The 18335-nt window shown below is 31.6% G+C and overlaps 2 protein-coding genes and 1 long non-coding RNA gene across 5 annotated transcripts; 1 reads left to right on the top strand and 2 right to left on the bottom strand.

The window, feature by feature from the left end:
- Positions 1 to 2071: 2071 nt before the first annotated feature.
- On the top strand, positions 2072 to 7886 carry LOC137832796 (potassium transporter 7-like). Its single transcript, XM_068641139.1, has 10 exons — positions 2072 to 2610; positions 3316 to 3544; positions 3626 to 3874; positions 4127 to 4177; positions 4501 to 4761; positions 5113 to 5165; positions 5270 to 5384; positions 5467 to 5721; positions 6291 to 6813; positions 6971 to 7886. The coding sequence occupies exons 1-10, from the start codon at positions 2353 to 2355 to the stop codon at positions 7503 to 7505; spliced, it is 2529 nt and encodes an 842-aa protein (XP_068497240.1). The 5' UTR covers positions 2072 to 2352; the 3' UTR covers positions 7506 to 7886.
- Positions 7887 to 8990: 1104 nt separating this feature from the next.
- LOC137832795 (uncharacterized) lies at positions 8991 to 10050 on the bottom strand. The gene is made up of 2 exons (XR_011084610.1): positions 9745 to 10050; positions 8991 to 9229 (listed from the first exon to the last, which is right to left on the bottom strand). It is a non-coding gene; the product is annotated as an uncharacterized lncRNA (long non-coding RNA).
- Positions 10051 to 11105: 1055 nt separating this feature from the next.
- On the bottom strand, positions 11106 to 16538 carry LOC137832794 (protein FLUORESCENT IN BLUE LIGHT, chloroplastic-like). Of its 3 annotated transcripts, none has more exons than XR_011084608.1 (8): positions 16273 to 16538; positions 16120 to 16173; positions 15812 to 15965; positions 14018 to 14127; positions 13477 to 13639; positions 12912 to 13235; positions 12427 to 12780; positions 11106 to 11370 (listed from the first exon to the last, which is right to left on the bottom strand). XR_011084608.1 is itself a non-coding variant. In XM_068641138.1 (7 exons), the coding sequence occupies exons 1-7, from the start codon at positions 16486 to 16488 to the stop codon at positions 12578 to 12580; spliced, it is 1224 nt and encodes a 407-aa protein (XP_068497239.1). In that variant the 5' UTR covers positions 16489 to 16538; the 3' UTR covers positions 12257 to 12577. The 3 variants fall into 3 exon arrangements, 1 of the variants encoding a protein (XP_068497239.1); XR_011084609.1 differs by having other exon boundaries at positions 11106 to 11364; XM_068641138.1 differs by lacking the exon at positions 11106 to 11370 and having other exon boundaries at positions 12257 to 12780.
- Positions 16539 to 18335: the final 1797 nt, after the last annotated feature.

Here is an 18335-nt window from a genome sequence, read left to right as displayed (position 1 = left end):
GACATGTGCACTTATGCCCTCAAATTGCAAATCACTTTGTCTGTGCAATTAGATAATAATTTTTGACATCATTTTGTTGAAGTGGCGTCAAACAGTGCATTGCTGTGAGTACTGACCATTCTTTATTCTTGATTTTACAATACCAGTGGTGTTCTGCAATGTTATGTTTAACTGTTTTTTATCCTGTTAATTGTTTTTCTCTTATGTTGCTTTTAATTGTAATTAAAAATGTAGAATCCACGCATATGACATCAAATCTGTTTGAAACTAAATGTTATTTTCATCCTCAACTAACGTTTATTTACTGTGCTTTAACCATATGAAGACCTGCTCTTCGTTTCAGTATCTGGAAACAATTTCAAACGTTATTGTGCTTCGTTTGGTTGACCTGTTTTTATTTATTAAATTTTATCCATTTCACGAACAATGACTTGTAATCCATTGACGGATTTTGGCATGTAACGGACAGTCTTACGTATATTGGTTAATATTATAATGTTAAAATATAACGCAAGCATATTCTATGTGTTCCGTATGACCAATACACAATTATTTAGGAGGAGGTGTTAAATGACAGTTTAAATATATTTTTAATAAGTATTTATTAAAGAAAAAAATTAAGTATTGACTTTCAAAGCGTATAATATTTTTTGGATATAGTAAGTAACTGATTTTAACGATGTTATCTCTCTCGATGTCTTAAAACTTAAGACCGAAGTCAGTTTATAAATATTTTCTCTCAGTTCACCTAGACATATTAAAAAAATAAAATCGGATTCTTGAAACGATGTTATCTCTCTCGATGTCTTAAAACTCGAGACCGAAGTCAGTTTATAAGAGGGATTTCAATTTATCATTGCAAAAAAAGGAACCTTCTTGATATGTTTTCATAAAAATCATACACGTTAAACAAATTTATAGAAGCACTTTAAGAACGAAATGCCGATCCTCAGTAGAAGACAAGCATGAACCAACTTATTAGAATGGTTAAATACTTAGGAAGGCCATGCTCTGTATCATCTGGCGCACAATTAGTTTCATTGCTTCGGTCGCATTCTTTGTAACGCTTGAAGACGACGAAGTCCGGAAAATCTGCTACTTCTTTATGTCAGAATATTACACCTTATGAAATAATAATTTTCTTAGATCGGAATAGAATAAATCAAATAAAAAGCTTCTTTATTCTATTAAGATGAAATTATAATTATTCATTCATAATTTTAGATTAGAGTCATTAGTGACACTTTCCACTTTTATCTGTAAAAGGCAATCTCTGTTAAGAACAAATAATATAAAATTATCATTGATTTTGAGGTGATTTAAGATTTCTCCATGTAAATGAACAAACTGTTTAAGAATTGAAGTGACTTGAATGCATCAAACTCAATATTTTCTTTCATTAATATATCAAATTAAATTATTATATCTTTTGTTGCTTAATAAAAGTTGGTTGGGTTAAAAGATTGATGAATTCATCAATTATGAATTCTTAATATTTGCTTACACTTGTATTATTGTCATTGGTGGTGTTCTTGGATTGAGAGTATAATTGTTATTTATTGTTTTATAAATAATTGCTCTTCATTAAATTATTTTATTCATAATTATCATTAATGATTTTGTTAGAAAAATGTATATTCAGTCTTTTGACACTCCCAATCTTATGACGAGTAGATATACTCTTATTTTAAAATATTTTAAAATGATAAATTTAAGTTTTAAAACAAACAATAATGTGATAAAAGTTAAGAATAATAATAAAATAATTGATGTAATTTTCCAAATTAATTTAAAAAAAAAATTAAAAGTAGTTGTAGTAGTATCTTGAAATGTACCAAATTTTATTATGATTATAAAAATAAAAACAATTTTTTTTAATTAATAATTAAAAAATAATTAAAAAAACTGATACTATAAATATAAATTTTTATTATCAATTTATATAATTTTTAATTATATATTTTCTTGTATCATGTTTGTGTCTATCCTTGGTAAATAACAATTAATTAACCTATTTCGATTGGAATTTTTGGTGTAATTAAGATTAAGAAGAGTAGTAATTAAAAGTAAATAAAAGTAATGAAATGTGGTTTTGAGAAACCGAAACAGGGCAGTGTGGCCCCATAGGAAAGTTCAGTCAGATGCCGTTTTGCATTGGTATCACTCTCTCTCACTCACGCGTGATCTTCACCACCTTCTGTTCTTGCGCAAAACAATGCAATGGAAGCACCATCCCTTCATACCCTTCATACCGTTATCTTATGTCCAATTCATGCCCAAATCCTCTCACTGAGATTCCCCCATTTCTCTATGTGAAACCCTAACCTCCATTTTCCACATCCCGCTAACCACATGGCCGAGGAGATCAATCGCGGATCCTCCATGGAGTCCACCGAATCGCGCTGGGTTATCCAGGATGACGACGACGACGACGACTCAGATTTGGAGAACTTCGTCGCGGATTTGAGATTTGGACGCCACCCTTCCGTCGTCGATTCCGAAGAGGAAGAGGACAACGCGGAGCAGCGACTCATCCGCACTGGTCCTCGCATCGATTCTTTCGACGTGGAGGCTCTTGAAGTTCCCGGTGCTCACAGAAGTGACTATGAGGTCTTTTTTCTTTCTTTATAATAATTCAAAGGAATTTCAGATTCTAAGCGCAGGGTTATGTCGCTTGAAGTGACCATGCCAGGTTATTTTTAATTGTGTAGTTTAAGATCTTTTTTGTCAATAGGTTGAAATTTGTAAATGAAAATTATTTAAATCGAGCTTAAAGTTTCTCTGTCTCCCTGTGTATTTGTGGGACCTTGTGAATTGTGATTGTTAATTTAGTGTTATGACCTGTTCCACAAATGGAAAATAAGTGGAAGGAAATAGATGTGGAATACATGATTCAACCTGCAGTCTGCATTCACGGACAAGGACTGAGAGTTTAACGTGGATGGTGAAAATTAAACAAAGTGGAATCCCGATACAACCGAATTCTTGTGTGCATTGCAACCTGAATGATGATCTTACTATTTATAACATTTAGTGTATAGGAGATGCTTATATTTGTCTTTCTTCTTCTTATTCTTTTATTGCTATGAGGTTGTTTTTCTTGTCAAGTTTATGGATTCTGTGAATTTTGGTCTTAAGCTTTGGGTGTTGTTCCTTTTGTTGAGTTTCTGGATTCTCGGGATTGTAGTCTGTGATTGACTGATGTATTATATTTGTACACGGGCATGTGGTTCCATCTCTTAAAATGTCTTACTATTCATCATGAGATTATATATATTAGTAATGTTTGCTTGTCTTCATTATATTTCATTGCAGGACATCAGTTTGGGTAAGAAAATTGTATTAGCTTTTCAGACACTTGGTGTTGTCTTTGGTGACGTTGGAACAAGTCCCTTGTATACCTTCAGTGTTATGTTTAGAAAGGCCCCTATTAATGGAAATGAAGACATTCTTGGAGCTTTATCACTTGTCTTGTACACCTTAATCTTGATTCCTTTATTGAAGTATGTCCTGGTGGTTCTGTTGGCCAATGATGATGGTGAAGGTATGTTAAAAGTAAATGGTCTAAAATAAAACTTTTGGTACTTACATCCTCAAAATCATACTTGTTCTGAAACCTTTGCAGGTGGTACTTTTGCCTTGTACTCCTTGATCTGTCGTCATGCTAAGGTTAGTCTTCTCCCCAATCAGTTACCATCAGATGCCCGTATATCAAGCTTTAGGCTGAAGGTGCCATCCCCTGAGCTTGAAAGGTCATTAAAAATCAAGGAAAGACTTGAGAATTCTCTGACTCTGAAGAAGACTCTACTAATATTAGTTCTTGCTGGTACTTCTATGGTGATTGCTAATGGTGTTGTTACACCGGCAATGTCAGGTTATTTACTGCCTTTACTTCATCTATACTGTAATTTCTTCAGACTTGGTTTGGCCACAATGTGTTCAGGATGATGTCAATACCATATATGTATTGATATAATGATGTCGTTGCTAGTACTCATGACCAACTATTGTTTTGGTTAACTCTCTTCTACTGTTTTGTTTACAATAACACCAACTATTGTTTTGGTTAACTCTCTTCTACTGTTTTGTTTACAATAATTTTCTTTCTATCTTTTCTTTGTTGCAGTACTGTCATCTGTTGGCGGTTTAAAAGTTGGGGTAGATGTCATCCAGAAAGGTATTATGTAAACTATTAATGATACTATATGTAGTAGGTATTAATTAATTGATTGAGCATTGATATTCAGAGACATGCTCGAAGAATTTAAGTTTAGACCTTTTATCTTTTCTTCTTTGGCTAATCATGCAAACTATAATATCAATAGTGCTATGCTATCTATCAACTTGGTTTGAGAGATTAAAAAACATTTTTTTTTTCAAGTATGTGGCTTTGTGAGATGTCTTGGGAGGTGGGCATAATAATGCTAAGCTAATTTATGTCCTTTTGCTGTAGTATTTTGTATGGTTGCTTGAATCTTTTTTGCATTTTCCTCTATGCAGATGAAGTGGTGATGATTTCAGTTGCCTGCCTTATCATTTTGTTCAGTATACAAAAGTATGGAACAAGTAAAGTGGGACTTGCAGTCGGACCTGCTTTGTTCTTATGGTTTTGTTCTCTTGCGGGCATTGGGATATACAATCTTGTGAAGTATGACAATAGTGTCTTAAGGGCATTTAATCCTATTCATATCTACTACTTCTTCCAGAGGAACTCAACCAAAGCATGGTATTCTCTTGGGGGTTGCCTGCTGAGTGCAACTGGTAAACACCTCAAGATCTTGATATTACAATTGCAATAATACTGTACATTTGTCTTGTTGTGTATGTAAATTTGGTTCTACTGGTCTGTTTTTATTTATTTTAAAGACAATATATTGCCATCAATTTTGATGATCAGTGCATGGTTTTTCATTTAGTGTTTGCTGCTATTTATCTGAGGAGAAATAATCCGAATTTTGAGCTTATTGATAAACTTGTTCTATCACTGTAATCCTTCCAGCCCATGGTAACTTAATATTTTAATGTGGTAAAAATTGCAATATAGATGTAACTATTGCTGCCATATGCACAACCTGTTCAACTATAACCATATTTTGTGTTATCATGTTGCAGGTTCTGAGGCCATGTTTGCGGATCTTTGCTACTTTTCTGTCCGATCAGTTCAGGTAATAAATTTTATGTCATATTTATTTGTTTGTCATGCTTCTTTGTTTACTTTGTCCTCTTGGTGAACTACTATACTAGTAAAGCTGATGGTTCTAATTTGCAGCTTTCATTTGTCTTCCTTGTTTTGCCGTGCCTACTACTGGGTTATTTGGGTCAAGCTGCATACCTTATGGAAAACCATGCCGATGCTGGTCAAGTCTTTTTTTCTTCTGTTCCGAGTAAGTGTTGATAATATCACTCTTTACATTGGGTTGGCCTTGCATTTTACAGGATCTTCAAGTAATGATATTCTGTCTGCAGGTGGTGCGTTCTGGCCAGTTTTCCTTATTGCCAACATTGCTGCACTTATTGCTAGTCGGGCTATGACAACAGCAACATTTTCATGTATAAAGCAATCAACTGCACTTGGTTGTTTCCCTCGTCTTAAAATCATTCATACCTCTCGGAAATTTATGGGCCAGATCTATATCCCTGTCATAAACTGGTTCCTCTTGGGGCTTTCCCTGGTTCTTGTCTGTACTATATCTAGCATTGATGAGATTGGAAATGCCTATGGTAATGAACTTCTTTCCATTTGTTTTATATTTTTGGTATAAAACATATCAGCCATTTTCAAGTAACATAGTCCAATTGTAACTTGGTGATAATTTTAATATCACAGTTTTGTTGTTTTCAACTATCATACTAGAATTGCTTGCATCAGTGACAGTAGCTGATATTGCTGTTATTATTTGGAAAGGCATTAAACTGCTCACCTAGTATTTCTTTCTTTTATTTATAATCCTTAATATTTCTTTTGGATGTCCTCAACCAGAAATAAAAATACACAACTGGAGCCTTGTATAAGTGGGACCCAATTTGCTTAGAAGAATTCGTGACCCTAAACCTCATCATTGCATTGTTCTTTAAATGGTGTCTGTGGTCATATATTTTTCTTGAATTTGAGAAAACTTATTCGAGTTTATAAAAATTAATTGATCCTAATCGATAACAATTTGATTTTTCAAGCTAGATAGCGGGATGTAGGCTGGCGGAGAGTTTAGCTTTTAGGCTCTTAACTTTCTTCATTGTTATTATATTATAATAATGTATTTGTATTCAGCTTGTTCCTTGTCCCCTTTCAGGCATTGCTGAGCTCGGGGTGATGATGATGACCACTATTTTAGTAACCCTTGTTATGCTACTTATATGGCAGATACACATCATCATAGTGCTTAGTTTCGTGGTAGTCTTCTTGGGATTGGAATTAACTTTTTTTTCATCTGTCCTGTGGAGTGTGACAGATGGAAGCTGGATTATATTGGTCTTTTCCATAATAATGTTTCTTATAATGTATGTATGGAATTATGGAAGCAATCTCAAGTATGAAACGGAAGTCAAGCGAAAGCTGTCATCAGATTTGATGAGAGAATTAGGTTGTAATCTTGGGACAGTACGAGCTCCTGGAATTGGTTTGCTTTATAATGAGTTGGTCAAAGGAATACCGGCAATTTTTGGCCATTTTCTGACCACACTTCCTGCTATACACTCTATGATCATATTTGTGAGTATCAAGTATGTTCCAGTTCCTTTGGTACCGCAAAGTGAAAGGTTCCTTTTTCGGCGAGTCTGCCCCAAAAGCTACCATATATTTCGTTGTATTGCCAGGTAACTAGCTTTGTTATTTTACATTTGTGATTTGGGCAGTATTTAGGCCCTAGATATTATCTTTAAAAAAACTTTCACTGAGCATCTCATCATAGCGAAATAATGTATTTTATCCTCTTAATAAAAAATGTCTATTTGTCTGAGTGTTTGTCAACAGGTATGGTTACAAAGATGTTCGGAAAGAAAATCACCAGACTTTTGAGCAGCTGCTGATTGAGAGCCTAGAGAAGTTTATTCGTCGTGAGGCTCAGGAGAGGTCATTGGAAAGTGATGGGGATGATGATTCTGATTCAGAGGATGAGAACCCTGGTTCTAGGGTTCTCATAGGTCCCAATGGGAGTGTTTACTCACTTGGTGTTCCTCTTCTCTCTGATTTTAAGGATACAAGCAACCCCGGTTTAGAAGCAAGCACATCGGAGTTGATAAGCTCAGTATTCCCTGACTCCAGTGTGTTTGATGCCGAGCAGAGCCTCGAGAGCGAATTATCTTTTATTCACAAGGCTAAAGAATCTGGTGTTGTTTATCTTCTGGGTCATGGGGATATAAGAGCAAGGAAGAACTCGTGGTTTATCAAAAAGTTAGTTATAAACTATTTTTATGCTTTTTTGAGAAAGAACTGCAGAAGGGGAATCACGACTTTAAGTGTACCACACTCAAATCTTATGCAAGTTAGCATGACTTACATGGTGTGAAAATCAATTTTGCAGCCAAATAAAAACAAATGGCAATTTTCTTGGAAACTACAGTTTGATTGCAGTGAGTGGGCATTGGAATTCTCAGTAATGTTGCATCCTTTGTAGCCATTTGGATCTCCAAATTGTTTTTTGTCTTTCCGGTGCATCAAACCAGAAGTTGGCCATCTGCATGTATGAGTTTGGAAAAGGCTGATACCAAAAACCAAATGTTAAAAACTACACATTTCTCAATGCGTCAAATTCCACCTAAATGCAAGAACCAGGACACCGAGTATTGTACAGTCACATTTTGTTGCTCTTAGTTTTCTTATTGAACAGTGAAACCCTAAACAGTCATACATTTCACATTTCAATAAATTAATATATTATTCATTTTTATTTTATTTATTCAAAATATTATTACATAATATAAATGTTTGTTAGATATATATATATATATATATATATATATATATATTTTACGGTGTTAATGAAACTTTTCTCTTTCTTATTATACAGCCTTAATTTGTTGTCCACTGATAAACACAGATGTGATCATATTTATTTTTTTATTTGAAAATTTTCATTTAGTGTTTTTACCCTTTTTAGTATTTAATATACTAAATTCACAATATAAAATAAATATTAGTTTTACGAGTTGGAATTACACACTTGCAAATGGTGATTATGCTCCTAAATTTCTGTTGATATCGAGCGTTTAATAATATTTATTTGGAAGTACTATTATTGATTATGTGGATGTTTTTTCTTTATTTTCTCTCATATTATTATAATAATAATGAATATAAACATATAATAAGTCAAATTATTGACGATAAAAATATATTTTATTCTTTTAACTCTAATTAAATTAACTAAATTATAATTTATTTATCCTTTTTTTCTTCCTTTTTCTATTTCATTCTCTTTACTTCTCTCTTTCTTACTAACTAGAGTAAGACTGATCAGTCAGAAGCTTTTTCCATAATGTGTTCTTTCTCTGATTCCCACGTTACAGTTTAAAAAACAAATCAGAATTAAATAAATAGAACTTGTTATTCTATAAAAAAAATAGTATATAATAAATAACTAATAAAAAATAAAGAACTAATAAAAATAATTAAATAATGATTAATGATACCTAATAATAATATAATTATTGTTTATTACACATTACAAAACTCTGAATTACATGTATGATTTGATTTTTCTGAATGCGATTTTTGAACTTTCAAATGAGTTTTTAGTGTAAATCTCATTCATTTTCATCTTAAGAAAAAATTAGTCTTCATTTATTTTGATGTTTTTACATATTGTCTTCATCTCTTTAAGATTTTTTTTACTTCTTAAATAAAATAAATATTACATAAAAAATAACTAATAAATAACAAAGAATTAATAACAATAAATAAATAGTAATTAATGATACCTAATAATATAGAAATAATTATTGTTTATAAATAAATTAAACATTACAAAATTCTGAATTACATACTCTTTCGATTGACATTTGAAAAATAATTTCAAAGATTAATTGTTTACTTCAAATAGTAAATATGTGATGCGGGCAAACCCTCTGAAATGTGATGCAGGCTTGTTAGAAGCCTCAAATATTACATTTAGAAATTAATATGAAAAACGTATTGAAAATATAAACAATGTTCCCCTTTAAGATCATAAAAATGACATAAACCCCATACATCTACATTACAACATTACAACATAGGTGTTCTCGTGATTATCTGCAACCGGTGCTCAACAATATCAGAATTAAAGTACATAGAACTTGTTAAAACATAATTAAATTAAAGTAAATTAAAGTAAATAGGTATGACAGTTGCTTTTAAAATTAAAATTGTCAATATGTCGAAAGTTATGACATTTTGACAGTGCAGAACAGTGCATAAATAATTGTCACGCTCATTCAAGAACACTCTTCTTACTACTCTTCTCGTTTTAAAGAATCCATTCTCACTTACCCTAAATCAATATCATTATCTAAGATAAGATTTTTATCATGAAAAAAATAACACAAAAATCTAAATAAGATGATACAATAATCTACTAGTACCAACAATCCATTCTCACTTACCCTAAACTTACCCTAAATCAATAAGATAAGATTTTTATCATGAAAAAAATAACACAAAAATCTAAATAAGATGATACAATAATCTACTAGTACCACAAGCATAATTCAAACGGTTGGTCTTAATAAATAAAATAAAGTTACGTCACCCTTAAGACAGAGACTCACCCTTAAGACAGTAAGACAGAGACTTCGTAACTGATTAATCAAGGAAATCACAGTAGAGAGTGATGGCGAAGCCGAAGGAGTCATTGCTATGATTCCCATTGAAGAGTGGAGGCCATGTGTTGAACAATTCTGATCTGATGCAGAGCAGTTGCAGTGAAGAGTGTGAATAGCATTAGAAATGTTGATATGGTAGGGTTGGAGAGGAGAAAGAAAGAGATGAGATGAAAATGTGTAGATAGATAGAAAATAGAGAGAGGTTTATATATCCTCTTTGATGCGGCGGAAGGAATAACTGTTATTTTTATACCTAGGTTTAGGTTTAGTGTAGTTATATAACCCTTCAAAGGTATTTATATATCATATGTTTGCAAGTTTATACAATCCTCCTATAACCACTTTTATTAATATTTTATTTAATAATTTAATTTATATATTACTTAAATAATCAAATTAATATATAGGATTGTTAAATGGAAGTAAGAAAAAAAAATTGTGACTTTCAATATAGTTTTTTTGGAAATTAAAAACCAGGTCAAAGTTAGGTGAGAGTGAATGAATAAAAAATAAAGAAAGAAATTGAATCAGTGAACACCAAATGGATAAAAACAAAATTGAAAGAAAATAAAGGTAAGAGATTTAAATTCTACTTTTAGAATCCATTTTTCTCTTTTTGTATATATTAATATTGGTGGAAATAAGATCGAATATAGACAGTTAATTTGAGAATAAAATAATACATTTTACGGTTTTGAGCTGGTAACAATGATAGCCTTAAAAAATAAATGTTTTATTAAACTATAATTGAATATGGCTTTAGCGTATTAGGAATATCACGAGACATAATTAATTATGTTCAATTTAAACATCTTTATATTTAAATTATTTTATTTTATTATATTTATTATTTAAATAATTTGATTTTAAATTTATATAAATATATATATATATAATAAAAAGTTGATACTTTTATATTTAATATATAATACTACAATATATCAATAAATATTAATAATATAATTATTACAAACATTCTTATATACATAAAAAAAAAATAACATTTCAAAACACGAATAGATTATTATTTACATACATAAATGATTAATTTTTTAACACGATTTGTTCTTTGTAATTCTTTTTTATATAACTAGAGAAGTTTATTGAGATTTTTTTTTGCACTTTCCAATCTTTTCAATCTATGGCCAAAGACAGTGCATGTGATTGTGAGCCAGGAGAATAAAAAGAAATTGTGTTTCATGACTCATTGATATTCTACTTTTAACTCTCAAGTATGCTCTGATATGAAAATCTTCACATTGGAGTTGTTTAAATGTGGCATGTATCATACACAAATCCCAAACAACTCAGCATAAAGTGAAATTCTGGATAACTAAATGGTTGTTAATTATAGATTTGTGCATTGACAAATCTACACACATACATATGGCACAATCATACAGAAACTGTTTTGTAACATAAATAATTGTTATAAAACTGTATTGTACATCTGAGAATGGAGAATATAAGATTTGATAACAACATAGTCTCTTAAAAGAGATATCATTGAGTCTATCTTCTTTATATAACTGAGGAAATAACTGCTTCAGATGCTATCTTCTTTATCTGCCACTTAACCCACAAAGGGTTACATAAATAAAATTTTAGTATTGAAAATGCATAATGTCCATCATCATATCACAGATTTAAGTTTTTTATTCATATTTAATAGCAATTTGCAAACTATTATACTAGAGATGCAAAGTTTTAAGTCAAATATATAAAAACGTTAGTTCTCAAACTGTCTTACTAACAACATGGAACCGAACACTAAAAGAAAATTCATTATTTCTAACCAAAAATTTAAAGTAAATTTACTAACAAATTATTTTATGGATAACTTATCCATGGACTACTCCATTACTATATCAGTGACGGATTAATCCGTTCATACATCTGCAAAAAAAAAGCTTGGAAAATTATCTAAAATAAATTTCATATAATAATAACCATACAAAAATATCCCTTTGTATTATGCAATCAATTATATACCTGTTATATAAACCAATATAACATGCATTAAATGCAAATTCAACTCATCACCTACATATTATATATTGTATACTCAAACATCAAATTCAAACAATATCCTTGGAATTATAAAACTATCTACTAACATTAAGTTCCAATGATATATATGCTAAAATAAAAATGCAAATAAGAACAATCTAATATAATATTCTAACAAGCATAAACACCATACTACAGGAAAATTTATTATTACTAACAAATTTTTTTGTGTAAGTTTACTCACAAATTATTTCATGGGTAACTTAACCATGAACTATTCAATAGGTATATTACTGATAGATTAATCCGTTGATAAATTTGTGGAAAATCTTGAAAAGTTATCTAAAAATTTCTTACAATTGACTAACAATACAAAAATATCCCTTTGTAATATGCAATTAATTATATACCTGTTATGTAAACCAATATAACATGCATTAAATACAAATTCAACTCAACAATACCTAGAGATTATATGTTAAATACTCAAACATCAAATTCAAACAACATCCTTGAAATTATAAAACTATCTACTAACTACATTAAGTTCAAACATTATCCATGACAAAATAAAAATGCAAATAAGAACAATCTAATCTAATATCTAAACAATCTCACCTTAAGGACTAATATTTCAATCTTTGAAACATGGTATATCCTTTCCATGAAGCCTCAAAAAGTCAATTTAAGCAATTCCGGCCAAAAAAATCAATCACTTCAAATAGAGGGGATTAGAAAGAGAAAAGAAATCCACATGAAACATGTCATGCTAGTCCTTTTCCAATCTTGCAATATACTTGTCATAGAATTGACCTGCTTTCTCAAGTTCTCCAAGCTCAGTGTAACAATCAGCAATTGCCCCAAACGCCTCTGTACTCCCTGAGTCCTCCCTTTCTCGTTCAGAGATGGCCAAAACCATGGAATGGTATTTAATAGCATCTCGATATTTTCCTTGTCTTTGCAATGAAGCTCCTGTAAGGCAATATTTCAATTGTATTCATGGAGCACCTTGTAAAATTCGGCATTCATCTAACACACGCACATACAAAAAACAAATTGAGGAATCCCTTTGATTCATAAGCAACAAAGGAAAGATGACAAACCTAGACCTCTAGCGGCCTTTTTCTCTTCGATAGGATCCCGTAGATTCTGGGCAAGCTCAAGTGCATTCTTAAACTCTGTGAATGCTTTATCCAATTGTTGATTCCTTAGAAAGTTCTTTCCATTTTTCAACTTAGAAATTAGCTCTTGCTTCTTTGGGTCAACAATAATTTCATTATCAGGTATCCTACCACCACCAATGGGAGCATAACTCAAGCTAGGAGCATAAGACTCAATTTTGGCTTGCTTCCTTAGCGCTGCATTGATTTGGATTAATTGCTCGTTTACTCGTTGTAATTCATTTCTTCTTTGCCGAGCAAGCAACCCTGAAGACACCAAGTAAAAACTGAGCTTTCATGATGCATCCATGCTTCACATAGCTAAGACTCTTAACTTCCGCATGACTCGTGCATTTAAAGATTTGTAGTTGCACACAAAAAATATTTCAGTGATGCAACAAACAAAAATAATTTCCTCAAACATCTTGCAACAAAATGAAGTTCCACTCTCCAAGACCTTGGAATAGGAAAATTAGTATAACCATATAAAGGAATCTCACTACCTTACCTCCAACCGTGGCTCCAATGAGGGCTACCGCTAGCAATATAGGCATATTGAAAAAAGAGTTACCAGCCTCACAAGTTTCAGCCAAAGCTATATCAGGCATAGAGAACATCAAAATATTGCTCGCTATAACTATCAGTGATGGGAACCTTTGGTGCATGTCTTCCTAGCAAGGAAAACAATTTTACTCAGAAGTCAACAAAGAACGATGCCACAAGAGAATAGAAATTTAAAACCAACCGAATGTAGAGAAATATGAAGCATTATCCCAACATAGAGAAGTGACCAACAAAGAGAGACTCGGTGTACAAAGTAATATGCAAGGTTGTGAACTTTTCCAATAGCATTATTTTAAACAAAAGATCATAAACCTTAACCTTCAATATTTAACAATACAACATTATTTTAAAACTTCCATATTTGACAATGGATGTCCTTTGTATTGTGTAGAAACACAATTATAGATAAAACTAACATTAACAAGTATATAAATCAAATGATTCAAAGCACATAGCGGCAAGAATGTCGTTAATCACCACCATACCTTACACCTTGAGTACTGCAACAAAGTTGGAACCTTAGAGGACCCTTCAAGTGTATATTCAAAGCGTGGAACAATCTTGTCCGGTTTTAGCGAAAGACAAGCCAATTTTCCTGAATCATTGAAAAAATGTTCAATTTTGCCACAAATTTCCCGAACACAACCACAAAACGGGTGTTTTCGAAGCTCAAACAAGACAAAAGCTACAAATTTGAAATAATTTGAAGAGTGAATGCAAAAAATAACTGACCCAAAAGTAAAGGTTTGGGGTTGTTAGCATATAACTGAGGTTGTGAAAAGCAAGGACGAGCAAAGAGGCAAGAGCAACATCGAAGTGGCTTAAATTCTCCATCAATCTACCTTCCAAACCCACTCCCCTCTCCTTCTCCTTATCAACCACTATGCTTTTGCTCTTTACAATTCGTTCACCCTAGTGGTTGTGCCTTGACCGCCACTAGTAGGGGAACATCTTCATGTGTCTCGTCTCTTCCACAACCATGATAACCAAATTCTAATGATCAATGGCATCAAGTCCCTATTTGTTGCCAACACGCCTTGCTCCATCATCCCCATCATCCGTGTGAAGCTTGAGTTGGACAAGGTTAGGTGCATGTCATATGTTTCCCAACTGTTCTGGTCCATTTACAGATATTGCTAATGTGAACATGTATATGTTCCACGTTTTGAGAAGTGACAAAGTTCAAAGTCTTTATTGATGACAATAGAGTTTACTTCTCTGCCAAGACAATCAGGAAGCTCACGCTCTAGGATAGTCATACTGTCGAAGGGGGGAAGTGGTAATGGATTGAGGTTAGTTAGGGAATAAGAAGTCAAGGTCCCATAAATAGGGATTTGATTTAGCGATTGAGGATAGGGAGAAGCGATTGGGGATGTATTAAGGGATTTGATTTAGCGATTTAGGAGAGGGTTAAGTTATTAAGGATGTATTAGAGAATTTGATTTAGGGATTTACCAAAGGAGAAGATATTGGAGGTAATGAAGAAAAAATATACAAATATTTGGTACCAAATAGTGTTTGGAGGGCAAATAGGGATTTTTGGTCAATGGAGTAGAAAGAGGTATGTGTTCATCAGTAATATGAATTTACATACAAATCCAATTCCATGGGTAACTATATGTGGGAAAATCAGCTTAACAAAGCATACAATTTTAAGACAAATATGCAAGGAACAATTGGCAAAAGGCACTAACATAGAAGGATTATCAAATTCTCAATTATTCATTTTATAAATACCAATAAAGGAGGAGTATTGAGTGATAAATTAAGGAGAAAAGAATGCAAGCATTGTACATGAAAAGGAAAATATGCATGCACCTCTCTCGCACCTTCCCAATATTCTTCATTTGTTCTGCTGGGGAGGGAGGGTGTGGGTTCAACTCCACTCTGTTGAATTGAATGTGGTTGCATGGGAGAATTTTAGTATAATTCCAAGGTTAGGTAAGGTTTCAAAAAAATTCATCACTACAACATGCCTATGATGTTTATAAGGGTTATTACATTTGTATACCCAATGGATATCTCATTCTTCATCTCATTTTCTATCACATTTTTGTCCATCTATGGATCTATTATCTCTCTTCCTCAATTTTTTTTCGCTCTCTTGTTTCTACTTAAACGTTAGGATGTACCTTTCCTCTCTATAAACTTAAGTATCACCACACTAGATGTTACCTTTCTTCTATATTATATAAATTCATAAAAACAAATACAGAGACATTTGGAACATTGAGCCCCATAATGAAAACAAATAGAAACAACAACATAAAAAACCATACCTTGAAGGGTAGAAGTGAAACCACGGGTAGTTAAATGTTGAGCAAGTTCCTCCCCTAATTGCTTTAGATAATTTGGTGCCGTTTTTTCTTCAGGTGCAGGCGAAACAGTTGCTAACTCGGATGTCAAATTTACACGAGCAGATAACACTTGAGGCTGTCCACTCCATTAATCATTGAACACAAACAAAACACATAATAAGAACATAAACTTAGGTTACTTTCGAAGTTATAACATATTGTGTAGTTATTGTAACAAATGGAAAAATTGAAATTGGAACAACATAAATATTACTATTACTATCACTTACTCGGCTTTCTAAAAGCTTTTTGACGCTATTAGCGCATCCTTCGCACATCATTCCCTGGAAAGAGAAGTGGAATTCAATTTCTACATTTGATTCCGTTAGAGAAATCTTTTAAAAAAAAAAAGATGAAGCGAGGAGGTCAAAGTCAAAACAAACCCCAACGTGGAGAGTGATGACAGCGTCGTCCGCGGCGGAAGAGCACCGGAACGGCGCAACGGAGTTGAGGCGGCGATGAAGCGGTCCAACTCTGACTTTGCCTCTGGCCAAAGGACGATGGTGCTTCAGAGGTTTGGAAAGTGCCATATGCGTCACCGTCACACACGACAGCGAATCCATTGCGAACGGAATTGGAAATGAAAGAGACGAAGCCATATCTCAACTGCAGAGGCCAGATTACTCAGCTGTTTCTATAGTGTGCTTTTTATCCCTTGTAATTTACGAAAATATTTTATTGAAAAAAATATTCTTAAAAAATATCTAAAAATTATGTCTGGTTAGTTTATTTATACTCTTAACAATAATTTTTAAATTTTACATTCATTAAAATAAAATAACACAGGTTATAAGAAATGTTAGTAGCTTTCTCATTTTATTAAGTGTAAATATTTTTTTTTTATTCTATTCTTATTTAATATATCTTATAGAGTATTTTATCATATAAATTATTTTAAAATAAAATTATTTTTTAATTTTTTAAATTAATATTAATAAATAGTTTTATATGTAAACTAATTTTCTACTAATTTTCTTAACTCTTTATTTTAAGGCAACACAAAGAAAGAACATACTCTCACACAATATCTCATTTATCAAATGAAATAAAATTTATTTTCAATCACTCTCTCATCTCAACTCCACTTCGAGCAACTCTATTATTTGATAAAATCATTATTCTTTTGTATATATCATCAAACTCTCAAATCTCAAAACTATCAATGGAAGAAAAAAAAAGTTAAAGAAAAAAACAAACTCAACCCAAAGAAAAAAAAAGGTTGATTAATCAATTTATCATTTGAAAAGTTAAGTTTGATATTTATACCGGTCAGGGATGGACGACAGGTGGAAGTTTCGTCATCCGGTCAAAGGCAACCGACACAACAAAATTTATTAAGCCTTATAGGAGATTAATAAGACAAAACAGTAATTAAATATTAAATAATACATTTTTAATTATGATCCAAAATCATAATCTGACCCAATAACAAAAGATCAATAATATTCATATAAATAGTCACACATTTCAATAAAAAAATACATCATCATCACACATTAGTTGCACCAAACACCGAATATCGAGATCTCACTTGAGCATCAAAGTGTCTTTTGCTGGTACCATCCGATCTTAAAGTTTACAAGAACAAAGAGTAAAAGAACGAAGGGAGAATTGTGAGTTGTGAAGTTATTCAAAGAGGAAAATAAGTCAAAAGCGACTAACCGAAAAAAAATGTAATAGTTATCTTAGTCGCGACTTTGTTCGAGAAGAATACTCAATGATCAATGTATATTTTAATTAATGACAAAGATGTTTGTATTATCATTATCATCATGTTTACTCATTAAAAATTAATTATTATTATTTTCAATTTGATATTTTAATTTATAAAGAATTAAAAAAATTTATTAATATTTTAAAAACATTAAATGAAAAGTAAATTGTGAGGTCTAAACCAACAAAAAAATATTAAAAATTTAAAATAAAATTTATCATTAAAATATAAATTGAATAAAATACTATGAGATTTTGCAAACTCAAATTATTTCTCAGTGTAGCTCAGGGAGAGAGAAGATGACGTGAACGTGACATGTTCATAACGCGTTATTCATCTGCTAGTCTCTCACCAGGTCAAACCCCATTTGGAAAAATTGACCTTGCAATTTTTTTATACTTTTTTTTTGCATAACTTATTTTTATTAAACACTTTTTTTTCTTTCCCATTTGATTTTTTTCGTCAATAATTCAATATAATATTTATGCAGAAATATCATCAACCACCGATATCATAATTTTGTCCTTAAAAATACGTTTTGATAAATTAAAATATATAAAAATATAAATACTATGATATCAACGTTCGAAGAAAAAATATATACTCTGCCCATCGACTCACTATATTAATTTCCGAACAATTAATATTTCAATTTATCAGAAAATCTAAAATAAAGAATGAAATTCATTATTATGCAAAAAATTAAAATTTCTGAGATAAACATTTATGATA

Source organism: Phaseolus vulgaris, chromosome 6, assembly GCF_000499845.2.
Source record: "Phaseolus vulgaris cultivar G19833 chromosome 6, P. vulgaris v2.0, whole genome shotgun sequence".
Classification (NCBI taxonomy): Eukaryota; Viridiplantae; Streptophyta; class Magnoliopsida; order Fabales; family Fabaceae; genus Phaseolus; species Phaseolus vulgaris.
The sequence above is the reverse complement of the archived record's forward strand: the minus strand, read 5'-3'. Positions and strand labels throughout refer to the sequence as shown.